General features: G+C 40.7%; 1 protein-coding gene across 4 annotated transcripts in view; it reads left to right on the top strand.

Annotated features, from left to right (window-relative positions):
- The window catches only part of LOC115215651, a 132796-nt gene extending 115000 nt beyond the window's left edge, over nt 1-17796 (top strand). For 2 of the 4 annotated variants that reach the window (XM_029784904.2, XM_036506184.1), the window contains 2 exons: nt 1462-1491; nt 16539-17796. In XM_029784904.2, the coding sequence (XP_029640764.1) occupies nt 1462-1491; nt 16539-17663 (1155 nt within the window). In that variant the 3' untranslated portion in view covers nt 17664-17796. Of the gene's footprint in view, nt 1-1461; nt 1492-4493; nt 4730-16538 lie in introns of those variants that run through there. The other 2 variants (XM_029784905.2, XM_036506182.1) reach the window with 2 other exon arrangements.
- Nucleotides 17797-19717: the final 1921 nt, after the last annotated feature.

Genomic DNA, 19717 nt, shown 5'->3' with positions numbered 1-19717 from the left:
TACCTTGAAATCAAGAGGACAGATCCTGATGTCTACAACTCTTTCCTGCAATCAAACCTAGACACAATGCAGCAATGGATCACAGACTGGCAACTGAAACTGGCTGTGGACAAGTGTACCACCATGCATTTTGGGAGAAAAAACCCTGCGTTCACATACTCCCTCCACAACACTGATATCAAGAAATCCTCTTGCGAGCGTGACCTAGGCATCACTGTCAGCAGTGATTTGCGTTGGTCAAAGCATATCTCTAAGATTGTCAGGAAGGCCGAGGGTGTCTTGGCATCACTCAGCAGGTCTTTTGTTAGCCGCTCTCCAGCCATCTATTTAAAACTGTATACAGCTATGGTACGACCACACTTGGAATTCGCATCATCAGTTTGGAACCCCTATCTTGCACAGAACATTGACCTCCTGGAATCTGTCCAGAGACGTGCAACCAAACGCATACCCTCCATCAGACACCTACCATATTCTGAGCGCCTTGTTTCCCTGGGCATGGATTCACTGAAGCTCCGGCGTTTGGCGACGGACTTGGTAAACACCCACAAAGTTATCAACCACCTCACCAACAACAACACTGAACACCTTTTTGATCTCCATGTGTCTAACACACGTGGACATGCCTACAAAGTCAGAAAACAATACAGCTCCCATGACTTTTGGAAACATTTTTTCACGCTCAGAGTTGCTGAAGCATGGAATAAACTGCCTGCGTCAGTTGTTGACTGCCATGACACTGCATCTTTTAAGGCCCTCATGCTTTCCGAAATCCGCCAAAACTACACCTGATTATATATACACTTTAGATGAGTTGTAGTGCACCTGAGCACTGTACACAATTATTATTATTATTATTATTATTATTATTATTATTATCAGTTGAAGTCAATTTTCTCCACTGTTTGCTAGTTTCTGTTGGAAAGTTTGACAGCCACAGATACTCATTTACCTCTTTTCTAAAATTCTAGTGTATTTCTGCCTTGTCAAAGGAAAAACATTTACCAGTTAAAGGTACAGCATGTTTCATAGTTTTTAATATTATATTTCAGAAATCATTTCGTTTTTGGATTTGGTTTGCAAGATTCTTTATATGAGTTTGTGTGTTGAAGCATATGCTGTTGTGTCTGGGGAGAGTCATTTTCTTTTTGTGCCTTATTATGTAACACACTCACTGGTAAAATTTCCACTTTTTTCTTATTTTTATTGTCCTATTCAATAGTTTTGACTCAATCAAAACTATTGCAAGACGCAACGAAAATTTTAGGAAAATAAAAATAAGAAAAAAGTGGAAATTTTACCGGTGAGTAAATAATAAGGCACAAAAAGAAAATGACTCTCCCCAGACACAACAGAATTTCAGAAATTGTTTATTTAGATTTAATAAGAAAACCATTGCTTATTTTTTCTCTCCTTTTAAACTGCTTACACTTTGTACTTTTCTTTTCTTTTCTTTTCCAGCTTGCTGGCAGTTCTTCACTCTGTGGCAAGGTAACCTGCTAACATTATATTCTCAACTTCTACTTAATGCACTTTTCATGTTTTATGTTTGGGGTTATTGTTAACTGAGTCATTAGCAAATTGTCATGTGAACCAGTAGGTTAGCAGTTCATATACACACACAAGCATTTAACACATTGATAAGTATTTTAAAATCTAGCAGACTTCAGATCCTGCTATTGGTTATATCTAGAAGTAGAACTGTTTGTCAACTACTTAACTCTGTCGTTTTTTGTTTGTCTTTAAAGAAAGAGCAGTATCCATAACCATTATGAGTCAGGTACAAAGATTAAATGGGAACAAAATGGCTGAACTTGGAATTAAACTTGTTTTGTAGCCTCAAATAATTGGGAACTTGTCACCACCTTATAGTTTTCCCCTCTTACTGTCTCAAACACATACATACATACATACATACATACATGTACACATACATGCATACATACATACATGCACACACACACACACACACACACAGACACACACACACACACACGCGTGCGCGCACACACATACACACAGCTGCTGTGTGGTTAAGAAGCTCTCTTTTAGCAACTGCATGACTTCAGGTTCAGTTCCTCTACACAGCACCTTGGTTTGGGCAAGGGTCTTCTGCTGCTATAGCTCAAGGTTGACCAATACCTTGTGAGCAAATTTAGTTGATGGAAACTGTACAGAAGCCGATTGTGTGTGTATATATATAAAAATAAAAAGGGGTTTGTATGATTGTGTATAGAGGGATATATATTATTCAAAGAAATTTCAACTCTGTCTGTTTTTTATGTTTTATTTATATTCTTTATAATATTAATGTAGAATATAGAATATATAGTAAAATGAAATGAAGTGTTGATTGTCTTATTGAATAGATGAAATGTTGAATATGAAATATTAGGGGACTAGTATATTTTCAAGCGTTATAGCAGTCTTCACTCCTGTCACAACCCAGGACCTTGAAGACTGCTATAACACATGAAAATATACTAGTCCCCTAATATTTCATATTCAACATTTCATCTATTCAATAAGACAATCAACACTTCATTTCATTTTACTATATATATTATTTATCTCTTATTATAAAAGGCAGATTTTATCTGCCTCCCTTTGGGAGTTATACAAATCTACAATATAGGATTTCTTCAATTACAATTTACCTAGCAATTTTAAGAGTACAATGCATCGCGTCATGCCAGCTCCAGTTTTTAAAATTTAAACTCCAATTAAGCAAAATTTACAGAAAACTCACATTCTGGTGTGTGTGTCAAATGCTTTTCTTAGTCTGGTTTACAGCACACGCAAACGCACACACACACTGTGTAACGAATAAAATGAAACTAGATGTAATATTTGTTACTGTCCATGAACGCTGATAGATACATGAGTAAAATGTATGGGAAGCTAACAAATAAGAGTGAGTGAAAATGTTCTTGGAAGAGAGTAAATTTGAAGCTTGAGAACAATCAGATACATTTGCAACACATCTGTTGAAAATATTGTTGTTCACACACATACATATACATATATACATACAGACAGACAGACAGATAGACACACACACACACACATGATCCAGCATGGCCACAACCTCAAGGCTGAAACATATAAAAGAATAACAGAATATAAATGTGTGCATGTGTGTGAGAGAGAGAGAGAGTGTGTGTGTGTATATGTATGTATGTATGTATATATATAATAATGCGGTTTTTTCAACAGCTTGAACTAAAAGTCAGAGGGAATGGGATAAACTACTTATATTAACTTGCTATAAAGCAGGTAGTAATTTTATCTTGTCCTTATTCATAGTGCAAGTTTTGAAGAGTGCATTTCGATTTTAACAGCTATTTTTTCAAAGCTATGTTGGAAGTAACAAAGGAGCATATTTGGCATATTTTGCTTTATGAGTTCAATAAAGACAACAACGCAACGGAAAGTACAGAAATATTAATGCAGTATATGGGGATTGGACAATAAGCGTAAGGCAGTGTCAATGGTGGTTCCAGAAATTCCGAGCCATAAACTACAGCCTAGAAGACGAGCCTCATCCTGAAAGATCTGTAGAACTCGACAAGGACATCCTGAAAACCCTGGTGGAACAAAATCTCATCGTAACTGTTCAGGAACTAGCAGAGAAGCTTGGATTTGGTCATTCAACCATTCATTGAGACCTGTGTGCTATCGGAAAAGTCAGCAAATTGGTCAATGGGTTCCTCACGAACTTTCCGAGTCTAATTGCATGCAGAGAGTGAATGTATGCTTTTCTTTGCTGTCATCTCACCACTACTGCGCTATGTATATCTATATATATAAAACTGTAGTTGTGTGAGTGTCTGTCCCCTTCGATTTAGATTCCTAACTACTCCCACATTTTGCGGTGCAGTTTAACCAAATTCGGGTAGCTTATAGTCGTGATTCATATCGAGCCCGTCTGAGTATTATTTTTTATTCCATTTTAATGCATAATTTTTCGTGTGTCGATGGCGGTGAAGTTGGCGTCCACGCTCACACCTGCACCTGTGGGGAAGGGAGTGTAAGGAAATCAACGTCGTAATGCGTTGTCAAGGAGACCAGCGTTCTTTTAGAACAACGACTTCATGGCTTGAAGACACCAAAAGAGAAATGGCTAAGAAAGCGTCTACATGAGTCTACGATTTAAAAAAAAATTTACCATCGTTTTTTTTCCATTTTAATGCATTTTTTGCTATTTTTTGGCTATAACTCTCTAAAAATGCTTATATAGTTATTTCCCTTACAAACCCGAGCAACGCCGGGCGATACTGCTAGTACTATATATTCTTGAAACTTGTAACTACGGATTTCTTGTATCAAGGGAAGTAATTGTGGCTGAGGAACTTAGAGAGTTGTCGTTCCTGTCCCACTCTGGTTTCCCAGTGTGAAATGAACCTTTTGTTTTTTTCTCAAACTTTCTCATTTCACACGAGACTTCATAGAATTGTCATATTGGTTAATGATTCATAGTTATTTACACATGTCTTAATGATTAGAATATGAAGTGCCTTGCTCAAGGCCACAACTTACTGCCCAGACTGTGTGTGTGTGTGTACGCAAATACGTGCGTAACCTCCCATGCCGGTCTGCCCTTTTTTATTTATTAACATTCATTTTAGAATGGTTTCGAACATGTTTGCATAGGTCAAAGTTTATTGAGGAAGATTTTCTATTGTCGGATGCTTTCTCTGTCGCCAACTCATAAATGTTTCGACTTAAGGTATGTATTCCTGCATCGGCAGATCTACTCTCAAAGAACATCGAAAATGAATGCCATAGCTATAGTAGAAGACGTTTGTCTAAGGTACCATATAGTGTGTTTGAACCAGTAACCATGTCATTGAAAAACAAATGAGTGTGGACATGTGTGTGTGTGTGTTTATCGTTGTGTTGACATCACATCATCATCATCATCATCATCATCATCATTTAGCGTCCGCTTTCCATGCTAGCATGGGTTGGACGGTTCAACTGGGGTCTGTGAAGCCAGGAGGCTGCACCAGGCTCCAATCTGATCTGGCAGTGTTTCTACAGCTGGATGCCCTTCCTAACGCCAACCACTCCGTGAGTGTAGTGGGTGCTTTTTACGTGCCACCCGCACAGGTGCCAGACAGAGCTGGCAAGATGGTTATAAATGAGCATTATCATCATGCAAGCAAAATTTTCATTTTCTGTTTTGAAACAAGTGAGGGTTGGTAACAGGAAAAGCACCTGACTGTAGAAAACTTTGCTTCATTAAGTTCCATCTAACCCATGCAGGTGTGGAAAATGGGCATTAAATGATGATGATGTATACATTGTATATATACAGGAGGTTTGAGCTAAATTTGATAGTTTGTATAAAAGCTAATGAAAACAACATCCCATCATTTTAAAACTAAAAATGTCAACTAGATTATGGCTGGGAGAAAGCAGTTTACTCAAAGTAGCCACCCTCAGCTTCCAATACAACCTCAAGAAAGCTCCAGCCTGGCACATGCGTTTCTCACTGTGTCCCTGGAAAGATTTTCAAACACCTTGATCTTGGCCACCAGCTGAGGCTTGGTGTTGCAGGCAAAGCAGTTGGGGATCTTTCTCAACCACACCCCACACATAGTAATCCATGGGATTATAATCATGGTAAGTAGGAGACCAGAAATTGGGACTGGTGGAGTTGTAGGAATTCTCTGACAACTTCTTCTGACTCTTTCCAGGAGTATGTGAACGAGCTGAATCCTGCTTCCATTCTTACAGCTTTCTAAGAGCAACCATCTCTAGCCATGGTTTGGCCACAGTCTCCAACAACCTCACATCACTGTCTCAATTGAGCCTAAAGCCCTGATCAAAGATGACAGATGGCAAATACTTATCAGAATTGACTTTCCTGATAATTATTTTCCACTTTAAAAGTTTACAAATTGTTTTGTGGCTGTTTTACTTCCAGTGATCAATTTTTTTCAGGTTTTGTTTTGGGGGTTTGGTCCTGCCACTATTTGTCTGGTTTTAAGATAAGTTGGTTTCATTATTTCTATCTAATGATTACAATTGCAGCATGGAAGGTGTTTATAAGCCATTTAAGAAACACACAAAAACCGTTAGATTCCCTTCAACATTTAACCTTAATTTGTCAAAATATTTTCGTCGCTTTGAGACCGCGACTTGTTCACTGACAAAACTATAAGTAATCAATTTCTTTATTAATGAAACATCCCAAGTTTTGATTGATTAGTGATTTAATTCTGTTTATAATTATTCTGTTTAGGCTTATTGATTCTTCGTTGTAGCAATTTCCATTGACTAAACGTCTTTGTAGTGGAAGTCATTGTCCATAATAACAATCCCACCCACCTTTCCTTATCAGTTGCTTTCAAAATAACTGAATTGTCATTTTTTGACATCTACTCAGCCTCATTCTCTTCTTTCCAAATTTAAAAAAAAATTTATTTTTGGGTGTTAGTTGAAAATTTTGTAATTGTGTCAATATCTTTTATTTGTTTCCATCATTGGACTGTGACCATACTGAGGCACCACCTTGAATGGTTTTTAGTCCAGCAAATTGATCCTACTACGTATTATTTTAAGTCTGGTTTTTATTCTATCAGTCTCTTTTGCCAGACTGCCAAGTTACATGAATGTAAACAAACTAGCACCGGTTGTTAAGCAGAGTTGGGGACAAACAGACACATCTGTGTATTTATATACTATGGGCTCCCACAGTTTTTGTCTACCAAATACACTCACAAATCATTGGCTAGCCCTTATCATTTTAGAAGACATGTACCCTAGGTGCCATGCAGTGGGACTAAGCCTGAAACCTCATGGTTGCAAAGCAAGCTTTTTAACCAGAAAGCCATGCCTGTGCTTTATACACAGCCAAACATAATGTTCATCCTTTCCTCTACAGGGGATGAAGTTGGATTTGTTCCTGACAACAGAATCATCATTTGCACTTGTCACATGACTTTCATGTATGGTTATAACCTGTCTTCTTTTTTCATTTTTTTTTTACCATTCTTTTATTAATACTGTACTTGAGCAAAAATATTTTGTCCCTATGTTTACACATTTGTATGTCTACTCCTTGTGTGTGTGTGTGTATTTATGCATCATTGGCCAGTGTTAATGTATACAGGCACTCACAACACAAATGCATACACATGGATACATGCAGTCATGCATGGAAATATTTCAATGGATCTAAAAATCTGTTAACCATTCTGTTCCCATGTTTCTATTGAAGCATAAAGCCTATGTTTCAGTTTTGAAAACAAAAAAAAAAACCTAATGAAATAACTTTGTCCTTATGAAGCCTTTGTCCTTTGGAATATAAATTAATATGGAATTTTAATGGAAGGCTTTAATTTAGTTCACTTGAAATCAGAAAGTTTGTTTCAAAGAAGTAGAAGTGGTCTCAGGCAGGTTCAAGGTGGGCCGGAGAGTCACGTACCCCCACTCAACAAAAGAAGTGCATGCACCCTTCTAAATAACGTTATTTTTTGGTGCCATTGGTACGAGCGAGGAGGTTGCCAAGTAGCTTGCAAGGCAAGGAAAGGGAAGAACAGGAAGGGAAAAGTTGGGGAAAGGGAAAGAAAAAAAAGAAAAAAGACCTCTTTGACTAAATGGTGGGGGTGGGGGTTAGTATTTGAGAGGGGGAAGAGGAGTGATGGTTTTATGCCATGTGTTGGGAAGCTAGAGTGTGATGGAATGATAAGCAGAGGTGTTATATAAGGGTGGGTGGGAACTTGAAAGAAGAAGTGGTGGTGAGATGCTAGAGAGTCTCAAAATACAAGGTGGATACAGGAGAAGATGCAAACAGTGGATTGTGTTTGAAGGGGGGAAGGGATGAGAGTGGGAAGCTTCATAACAATAAGAGGAGAGATGATGATATATATATATATATATCACGTGACCGACCAGACCATCAGATGTTGCTACACATCGCTGGTCACAATGCGTTTGCATTGCTTTAGCCTTCGAATGACGCCACCCCGCTGACTAAGCGAGCAGGCCAATATATATATATCATCATCATTTAACGTCCGTTTTCCATGCTAGCATGGGTTGGACGGTTCAACTGGGGTCTGGGGAGCCCGAAAGCTGCACCAGTCCAGTCAGATCTGGCAGTGTTTCTACAGCTGGATGCCCTTCCTAACGCCAACCACTCCGAGAGTGTAGTGGGTGATTTTATGTGCCACCGACACAGGTGCCAGACGAGGCTGGCAGACGGCCACGCTCGGATGGTGTTTTTATGTGCCACCGACACAGGTGCCAGATGAGGCTGGCAAACGGCCACGATCGGATGGTGTTTGTTACGTGCCCACAGCACGGAGGCCAGTCGATGCGGTACTGGCTACGGCCATGTTCGGATGGTTTTCTTGTGTGCCACGTGCCACCGGCACTGGTACCACAAAGATACAAATTCCATTGATGTTCATCTATTTTGATTTGTTTTGATTTTCACTTGCCTCAACAGATCTTCACAAGTGTCACAAGAAGGAAGGTATGCACAGGTGGACTGACTACGTCCCAGGTAGGGGCCTGACTAGTCTTGCCGGGTCTTCGGATGGTGTTTTTATGTGCCACCGACACAGGTGCCAGATGAGGCTGGCGAACGGCCACGATCGGATGGTGTTTGTTACGTGCCCACAGCACGGAGGCCAGTCGGTGCGGTACTGGCTACGGCCACGTTCGGATGGTTTTCTTGTGTGCCACCGGCACTGGTACCACAAGATACAATTCCATTAATGTTCATCTATTTTGATTTGTTTTGATTTGATTTCATTTTGATTTTCACTTGCCTCAACAGGCCTTCACAAGTATCACAAGGAGGAAGGTATGCACAGGTGGACTGACTACGTCCCAGGTAGGGGCCATGGGATATGGCCTGACTAGTCTTGCCGGGTCTTCGGATGGTGTTTTTATGTGCCACCGACACAGGTGCTAGATGAGGCTGGCGAACGGCCACGATCGGATGGTGTTTGTTATGTGCCCACAGCACGATGGCCAGTCGATGCGGTACTGACTACGGCCACGTTCAGATGGATTTCTTGTGTGCCACAGGCACTGGTACCACAAAGATACAAATTCCATTGATGTTCATCTATTTTGATTTGATTTGATTTTCACTTGCCTCAACAGGTCTTCACAAGTGTCACAAGAAGGAAGGTATGCACAGGTGGACTGACTAGTCTTGCCGGGTCTTCGGAAGGTGTTTTTATGTGTCACTGACACAGGTGCCAGATGAGGCTGGCGAACGGCCATGATCGGATGGTGTTTGTTACGTGCCCACAGCACGGAGGCCGGTCGATGCGGAACTGGCTACGGCCACGTTCGGATGGTTTTCTTGTGTGCCACCGGCACTGGTACCACAAAGTGTGTGCCACCGGCACTGGTACCACAAAGATACAGATTCCATTGATGTTCATCTATTTTGATTTGTTTTGATTTTCACTTGCCTCAACAGGTCTTCACAAGTGTCACAAGAAGGAAGGTATGCACAGGTGGACTGACTACGTCCCAGGTAGGGGTCATGGGTTATGGCCTGACTAGTCTTGCCGGGTCTTCGGATGGTGTTTTTATGTGCCACCGACACAGGTGCTAGATGAGGCTGGCGAACGGCCACGATCGGATGGTGTTTGTCATGTGCCCACAGCACGGAGGCCAGTCGATGCGGTACTGGCTACGGCCACTTTCGGATGGTTTTCTCTGTGTGCCACCGGCACTGGTACCACAAGATACAATTCCATTAATGTTCATCTATTTTGATTTGTTTTGATTTGATTTCATTTTGATTTTCACTTGCCTCAACAGGCCTTCACAAGTATCACAAGGAGGAAGGTATGCACAGGTGGACTGACTACGTCCCAGGTAGGGGCCATGGGATATGGCCTGACTAGTCTTGCCGGGTCTTCGAATGGTGTTTTTATGTGCCACCAACACAGGTGCTAGATGAGGCTGGCGAACGGCCACGATCGGATGGTGTTTGTTATGTGCCCACAGCACGATGGCCAGTCGATGCGGTACTGACTACGGCCACGTTCAGATGGATTTCTTGTGTGCCACAGGCACTGGTACCACAAAGATACAAATTCCATTGATGTTCATCTATTTTGATTTGATTTGATTTTCACTTGCCTCAACAGGTCTTCACAAGTGTCACAAGAAGGAAGGTATGCACAGGTGGACTGACTAGTCTTGCCGGGTCTTCGGAAGGTGTTTTTAGGTGTCACTGACACAGGTGCCAGATGAGGCTGGCGAACGGCCATGATCGGATGGTGTTTGTTACGTGCCCACAGCACGGAGGCCGGTCGATGCGGAACTGGCTACGGCCACGTTCGGATGGTTTTCTTGTGTGCCACCGGCACTGGTACCACAAAGTGTGTGCCACCGGCACTGGTACCACAAAGATACAGATTCCATTGATGTTCATCTATTTTGATTTGTTTTGATTTTCACTTGCCTCAACAGGTCTTCACAAGTGTCACAAGAAGGAAGGTATGCACAGGTGGACTGACTACGTCCCAGGTAGGGGTCATGGGTTATGGCCTGACTAGTCTTGCCGGGTCTTCGGATGGTGTTTTTATGTGCCACCGACACAGGTGCTAGATGAGGCTGGCGAACGGCCACGATCGGATGGTGTTTGTCATGTGCCCACAGCACGGAGGCCAGTCGATGCGGTACTGGCTACGGCCACTTTCGGATGGTTTTCTCTTGTGTGCCACCGGCACTGGTACCACAAAGATACAAATTCCATTGATGTTCATCTATTTTGATTTGTTTTGATTTGATTTTGATTTTCACTTGCCTCAACAGGCCTTCACAAGTATCACAAGGAGGAAGGTATGCACAGGTGGACTGACTACGTCCCAGGTAGGGGCCATGGGTTATGGCCTGACTAATCTTGCCGGGTCTTCGGATGGTGTTTTTATGTGCCACCGACACAGGTGCTAGATGAGGCTGGCGAACGGCCATGATCGGATGGTGTTTGTTATGTGCCCACAGCACGATGGCCAGTGATGCGGTACTGACTACGGCCACGTTCGGATGGATTCTTGTGTGCCACCGGCACTGGTACCACAAAGATACAAATTCCATTGATGTTCATCTATTTTGATTTGTTTTGATTTTCACTTGCCTCAACAGGTCTTATATATATATATATATATATATATATATATATATTTATATATATCATCATCATCATCATCATCATCATCATCATCATCATCGTTTAACGTCTGCTTTCCATGCTAGCATGGGTTGGACGGTTCAACTGGGGTCTGGGGAGCCCGAAAGCTGCACCAGTCCAGTCAGATCTGGCAGTGTTTCTACAGCTGGATGCCCTTCCTAACGCCAACCACTCCGAGAGTGTAGTGGGTGATTTTATGTGCCACCGACACAGGTGCCAGACGAGGCTGGCAAACGGCCACGCTCGGATGGTGTTTTTTATGTGCCACCGACACAGGTGCCAGACGAGGCTGGCAGACGGCCACGCTCGGATGGTGTTTTTATGTGCCACCGACACAGGCTGGCAAACGGCCACGATCGGATGGTGTTTGTTACGTGCCCACAGCACGGAGGCCAGTCGATGCGGTACTGGCTACGGCCACGTTCGGATGGTTTTCTTGTGTGCTACGTGCCACCGGCACTGGTACCACAAAGATACAAATTCCATTGATGTTCATCTATTTTGATTTGTTTTGATTTGATTTGATTTTCACTTGCCTCAACAGGTCTTCACAAGTGTCACAAGAAGGAAGGTATGCACAGGTGGACTGACTACCACCCAGGTAGGGGCCACAGGTTATGGCCTGACTAGTCTTGCCGGGTCTTTGGATGGTGTTTTTATGTGCCACCGACACAGGTGCCAGATGAGGCTGGCGAACGGCCACGATCGGATGGTGTTTGTTACGTGCCCACAGCACGGAGGCCAGTCGATGCGGTACTGGCTACGGCCACGTTCGGATGGTTTTCTTGTGTGCCACCGGCACTGGTACCACAAGATACAATTCCATTAATGTTCATCTATTTTGATTTGTTTTGATTTGATTTGGTTTGATTTGTTTTGATTTCATTTTGATTTTCACTTGCCTCAACAGGCCTTCACAAGTATCACAAGGAGGAAGGTATGCACAGGTGGACTGACTACGTCCCAGGTAGGCGCCATGGGATATGGCCTGACTAGTCTTGCCGGGTCTTCAGATGGTGTTTTTATGTGCCACCGACAAAGGTGCTAGATGAGGCTGGCGAACGGCCACGATCGGATGGTGTTTGTTATGTGCCCACAGCACGATGGCCAGTTGATGCGGTACTGACTACGGCCACGTTCGGATGGATTTCTTGTGTGCCACAGGCACTGGTACCACAATGATACAAATTCCATTGATGTTCATCTATTTTGATTTGATTTGATTTTCACTTGCCTCAACAGGTCTTCACAAGTATCACAAGAAGGAAGGTATGCACAGGTGGACTGACTAGTCTTGCGGGTCTTCGGAAGGTGTTTTTATGTGCCACCGACACAGGTGCCAGATGAGGCTGGCGAACGGCCATGATCGGATGGTGTTTGTTACGTGCCCACAGCACGGAGGCCGGTCGATGCGGAACTGGCTACGGCCATGTTCGGATGGTTCTCTTGTGTGCCACCGGCACTGGTACCACAAAGATACAGATTCCATTGATGTTCATCTATTTTGATTTGTTTTGATTTTGATTTTCACTTGCCTCAACAGGTCTTCACAAGTGTCACAAGAAGGAAGGTATGCACAGGTGGACTGACTACGTCCCAGGTAGGGGCCATGGGTTATGGCCTGACTAGTCTTGCCGGGTCTTCGGATGGTGTTTTTATGTGCCACCGACACAGGTGCTAGATGAGGCTGGCGAATGGCCACGATCGGATGGTGTTTGTTATGTGCCCACAGCACGATGGCCAGTGATGCGGTACTGACTACGGCCACGTTCGGATGGATTCTTGTGTGCCACCGGCACTGGTACCACAAAGATACAAATTCCATTGATGTTCATCTATTTTGATTTGTTTTGATTTTCACTTGCCTCAACAGGTCTTCACAAGTGTCACAAGAAGGAAGGTATGTACAGGTGGACTGACTACGTCCCAGGTAGGGGCCACGGGTTATGACCTGACTAGTCTTGCCGGGTCTTCGGATGGTGTTTTTATGTGCCACCATGTTCCCACAGCACGGAGGCCAGTCGATGCGGTACTGGCTACGGCCACGTTCGGATGGTTTTCTTGTGTGCCACAGGCACTGGTACCACAAAGATACAAATTCCATTGATGTTCATCTATTTTGATTGATTTTCACTTGCCTCAGCAGGTCTTCACAAGTGTCACAAGAAGGAAGGTATGCACAGGTGGATCGACTACGTCCCAGGTAGGGGCCACGGGATATGGCCTGACTAGTCCTGCCGGGTCCTCTCATGCACAGCACACTTCCATAGGACTCGGTCTTCAGTCATTTCCTTGGTGAGACCTAAAGTTCGAAGGTCGTGCTTCACCACCTCGTCCCAGGTTTTCCTGGGTCTACCTCTTCCACAGGTTCCCTCAACTGCTAGGGTGTAGCACTTTTGCACACAACTATCTTCAGCCATTCTCGTCACATGACCATACCAGCGCAGCCGTCTCTCTTGCACACCACAACTGACACTTCTTAGGTTCAACTTTTCTCTCAAAGTACTTACACTCTGACGATTATGAACACTGACATTACACATCCATCGGAGCATACTGGCTTCATTTCTTGCAAGCTTACGCATATCCTCAGCAGTCACGGCCCATGTTTCACTACCATGTAGCATGGCTGTACGTACACACGCATCATATAGTCTGCCTTTTACTCTTAGCGAGAGGCCTTTTGTCACCAGCAGGGGTAAGAGCTCTCTAAACTTTGCCCAGGCTATTCTTACTCTAGCAGTTACACTTTCAGCACACCCACCCCTGCTACTGACTTGGTCTCCTAGGTAGCGGAAGCTATCAACTACTTCTAGTTTGTCTCCCTGGAACGTGGTAGAAGTTGGTCTCTGCACATTTCCAGTGTTTATTGCTCCTGAGCATCTGCCACAGACAAAAACTATTTTCTTAGGTAGCCTTCCTTTGACATTGCTGCACCTCTTATGTGTCCATAGCTTACACTTGGTGCACCTTATAGAGTTTCTACCTACACCTTTTTTACAGATCGAGCAGGGCCATCTACCTGAAGTCGTTTGTGATTGGTCCACCTTCCTACTTATTAGGACTTTGGTTTTGGCTAGGTTGATTCTAAGGCCCTTCGATTCTAATCCTTGTTTCCACACCTGAAACTTCTCCTCCAGTTCTGATAGTGACTCAGCAATTAGAGCAAGGTCATCAGCATAGAGGAGCTCCCAGGGGCATCCTGTCTTGAATTCCTCCGTTATTGCCTGGAGGACTATGATAAATAGGAGGGGACTGAGGACTGAACCTTGGTGGACCCCAACCTCTACCCGGAATTCTTATATATATATATAGTGTAATAAATAAAATATATGCATACATACAAACATATATGTATGTACCGACATCTACATGTATATATACATGCATATATAAATATATATACGTACAGGACACCACAAAAAGACGTAAAACTCAACAGAAACGAAAACGGAAAAGCCATTTTGTTACAACAGAAAGACAGAGACGTGGAACAGGACGAGAACGAAAACGGGAAAAACATTATTTACAACAGAAAAACAAGGTACAGGACATGCTACACAAGGAAAAATCCCCTTCATCAGCTGTCACTAGTAGACGTAGCGTGTTTCGAAGGCAAGACAGGACACGACTCGTCAATACTAGGCCTTCCTGCGAGAGAATTAAAATAAAATAACCTCGCAGAGGGGTAAAACAAGCACGAAAAAATGTAACACAAACAGGATGTAATAATAGAACTGCACAATAAAATACAAGATAAAAATACAAAATTAAAAATACATGTACAAGAAAATACAAAACGAGAAATAAAATACAATATGAGAAATCAAAATAAACAAGAAAACAAATGAAAAAAACAAACGAAAGGCCTTTGTTCTGGCTGGGACGGAAGAGGTACTGGCGAGCGCAGGGAAACATGACCTTACGGCCTGAAAGCAATGTGCAAAAGGATTATCAGTGACGAAATGAGGAAGAGTGAGAGAGAGAGAGAGATAGATAGAGGAAGACACGTGGCTGAGAGAAGGAAGAGGAAGAAGGAGAGAGAGAGAGGGGAAGGTAAAGCAAAGGGAGAGAATTTCGCGTCATAATTATATTATAAAACAATACTGGGAGGATAAGAGATGGAACGAAGCGAAAATTCGAAAATTCGAAAGAACCCGACGCGAAGCGCTGTCAGACAATAGTGTAATAAATAAAATATATGCATACATACAAACATATATGTACGTACCGACATCTACATGTATATATACATGCATATATAAATATATATACATACAGGACACCACAAAAAGACGTAAAACTCAACAGAAACGAAAACGGAAAAGCCATTTTGTTACAACAGAAAGACAGAGATGTGGAACAGGACGAGAACGAAAATGGGAAAAACATTATTTACAACAGAAAAACAAGGTACAGGACATGCTACACAAGGAAAAATCCCCTTCAATCAATAAATGGTGGGGTTGTGTTGACCGCACGTGGAGAAATGACAAGAGACGAAAAATTATGAAAAGGCAGAATGCTAAATTGAAGGTAAATTTTAATAAAAATGGGTGTATGGAAAATTAAAAAATAATAACTCAACATGCATGTTTCTGGGTCTTGCCCGTCATCAGTCCAGGGCAGCAAGTCCTGCTAGTCTTAGTCACTAGCAGGACTTGCTGCCCTGGACTGATGACGGGCAAGACCCAGAAACATGCATGTCGAGTTACTATTTTAAAATTTTCCATACACCCATTTTTATTAAAATTTACCTTCAATTTAGCATTCTGCCGTTTTATAATTTTTCCTCTCCTATATATATATATATATATATATATATATATATATATATATACATATATATATCAAGGGTGGACTGAGAGGGGGAGGTGCAGCTGAAGTGCACATGCTCCCCTCAAGAAAAGAAGTGTGCCCATCTAAATAATGTTATTACTCCCTTTTCTCCTGGAATTGTATTCTCTTCTGACCTTGTGCCCTCCTTTCGAAAAATTCCTGGGACCTGCTTGTATGTGTATATATATATATATAACCACACACTCATGTATGTATATGTGTATGCACGAATACATAAATATACATGTGAGTGTGTATTTCTTCTGATAAACAAAATTCTCTCAAAAGTTTCCATAAAAATGTATTCTTAAAATATATTTCTGTAGAAAGTTTAAATGACTGTACAATCTGTTCTCAAGCAACTAATTTAAATAGATTATTGGTAAAATACTATGATAATAAAAATAACAAAATATCTTCCAGACAATTCTATAAAAACTACACTTTTTTTTTGCTACATTGTATTACCAAATTGTCACATAGAACTTGCTTATTTCTATTTTCTTCTTTTATTTATTTTTAGATGCCAGACTTCCGTGTCATTGCTGTGGTCAGCTTCCTCTTTCTGCTGTGTACATGGCACCAATTCATTGTTGATAAGCAATGTACAGTGACAACATCAAATCAGCTCAAACAAAATTCCATGGACCATTTTGAGGAACTTCCTAGTGATGAAGTTAATGAAAATTTAAGCATAAATAAACAGGAATTGGTACATTTAAATAATTACCGAACAAAATACATTATTTATTATTGTGTTGGCGAGAAAACCTGTGGGGGATGGGGAGATCGGCAGCTAGGCATAGTGTCTGTATATTTAATGGCGCTTGCCATGGGTCGTCGTTTTGGCATCATGATTTCAAAACCTTGTGAGATTTCTGCCTTTCTTCGACCAAACAAGGTGAACTGGGAGGTGGATGCAAACGAGCTGCATAGCTTGGAAAGTCGTTACCTCTATTTGATTGGCAACAAAGAATACATTCCCCTTCTACAATGGGCAGACTTAGAAACACTTTACCCTGAAGATGTCGTCTATGTGACGACAAACTATGACTATTCGAATGCCTTGAAAGTGAATGTTCGTTACAAAGAACAGCTACTTTGGGCATTGCAAATGTCAAGTGAAAGTGTATTTGCGAAAGTGATGAATTTATTGTTTCGCTTCAACAATGTCCTTCAAATACATCTACAAAATTTCTTTACAGTTAACATCCCCAGACCATATATACAGCTAGTGTGTGCTCAGATTCGAATTGGACGTAACCCTAGCATGCCGGGTGATGAGCCAAGGAATACAATGTCAGACTTGCAGAGTGTGTGGAACTTCTTGAGTAGGTACAACAACACCAGCAAGTACAAAATATTTGTGACAACAGACTCAGAGGAGGTACGGGCAATAGCTTCAGAAAAATTTGCTTCCCAATTTGTGTACAATTCTGGGGAAATAATTCATGTGGATAAACCATATTATGGGAAGAAAAATGTGTGTGATAATGTAATGAAGGTCATTATGGACCAATATATTCTAACTAAATGTGATACATTGTTGGTAAGCCGAAGTTATTTTGGCGAAAATGCTGCAATTATGAGAAAAAATAAAAAAAACACATTCATTTTCAAAACTGGAGAGATATTCGCATGGCACTGAACTGTTATTTAAATTACGCACACACACATGCGCACACACACACATACACCCATTTATGTTTTGTCAATTGAAATTATGCTTTCATTCTAATTAAATGTTTCACATTTGAAATGTGTTGTACACAAAAATCTAACACAGAGTAACTGTGATGTTTTCTGTTTGTAAAGATATATATATATATATATATCAGGTCATCCTATAAGTTTTGTCCGATTTTACCTTTTTTAAAATTGAATGAAATTTAATGGTATTTTAGAATGTCTAATGGCATTTAAAATTATTTTTATGCATTTGTGTACATTTAAACTGATTAAATATTATTTTACAGAATAATAGAATTAAAATTTCTTTGATTAAAACCCTTTCTAACATGGAAGTATCCAAAGAGCATTGAAGGCACATAACGCTTTATAAGTACAAAAAAAGGAAACTCTGCAGTCGAAGTGACTCGAAACATACACTCAGGTTATGAGAAAGAATGCTTGAATGAAAGAACTTGCAGAAGTTCGTTTGCAAAATTCAGAAGTGGAGATTTCAGCCTTGAAGATGAAGATCGAAAAGGACGTCCAGATGAGTTTGATGATAAGCTCGTTGAGGCATTACGCGAAGAAAATCCTGCATTATCAGTTGAAGAATTGGCAATAAAGCTTAGCTCAAACCATACAACTGTTCATCGTCATCTTCAACAACTTGGGAAGGTTCCTAAACTTGGAAAATGGGTGCCTCATGAATTGTCCGAAAGCAGCTGCAAATCCCGAGTTGACATCTGCTTTCTCTCCATCCTTGCGAACTCATTTCACCCTTTTTGGATAGATTTGTGACTGGTGATGAAAAATGGATCTTCTATCGAAATGTTAAACGTTGTAAACAGTGGCTTGGTAAAAGGGAAAAAGCTCATCCACAACTGAGAATGGAACTTCATGGAAAAAAAGTTCCTCTCTACCTGGTGGGATTGTAAAGGAATAATTCACATTGAATTGTTACCACCTAATGCAACAATCAATGCTCAAGTCTACTGTCAGCAACTAGAGCATTTGAACCAAGCTTTGAAGAAAATAAGACCAGCTTTAGTGAATCGAAAAGGAGTGATGTTTCATCAGGACAATGTGCGACCCCACACTGCAAAGATCACATCACAGAAGATCGAAGATCTTGGTTGGGAAAAAATTCTTCCACCTTATTCACCCAACCTTCTTCCTTCAGACTACTATTTGTTTCGTAGTTTACAGAATCATTTGGGGAACACAACTTTTGCAAGCCAGGAGGAGGTTGAAACTAACATTTCAGAGCTCTTCACTTTCAAACCAAAAGTGTTTTACATTGGTGGGATTAAAAAGCTTGTAAATAGATGAAAGGAAGTCATAGATAATCAGGAAAAGTACATTGATGACTAAATTTCAATTAAATATAACATTTGATCTCTTGTTTTCTTTATTCAAAATTCGGACAGAACTTGTATGACCTGATATATATATATAATCTAAAGAGAGAGAGAGAAGCAGATGTGTGTGTGTGCTTATATGTATATGTATATATATAATATATATATATATATATATATAGTAACATAAGTTCATAAAGAACAATTCAAGCTTTTTGAAGGATCCAAAAAGGGAAAAAAAATAATTTCCAATCAAAATTCATCATATTCATATATATATATAATATATATATATATATATATATATATATATATAGTACGTTGAATATTTGTTGTGCAAGATTTTTTATGTGAAGTTGTGTGTTGAAACAGATATTGTTATATTTTGGAATGGTCATATTGCAAGTTTAGCCAATAAAAACACACGCACTATATATTTGGTGTTATTTTGCTTCAGTGTTATTTATTTTTTACATTAATCTTAATCTTATTAAGATTAAGATTAAAGTAAAAAATAAATAACACCAAATATATAGTGCGTGTGTTTTTATGGCTAAACTGGCAATATGACCATTCCGAAATATAACAATATATATATATATATATATATATATATATATATATATATATATATATATAAACATTTTAATTAATGGAAGGTGAATCAAAGTAA

The sequence above is a fragment of the Octopus sinensis genome, linkage group LG9 (assembly GCF_006345805.1).
Source record: "Octopus sinensis linkage group LG9, ASM634580v1, whole genome shotgun sequence".
NCBI classification, from domain to species: domain Eukaryota; kingdom Metazoa; phylum Mollusca; class Cephalopoda; order Octopoda; family Octopodidae; genus Octopus; species Octopus sinensis.
Note: the sequence above shows the minus strand (reverse complement) of the source record. Positions and strands in the feature narration are given on the sequence as shown.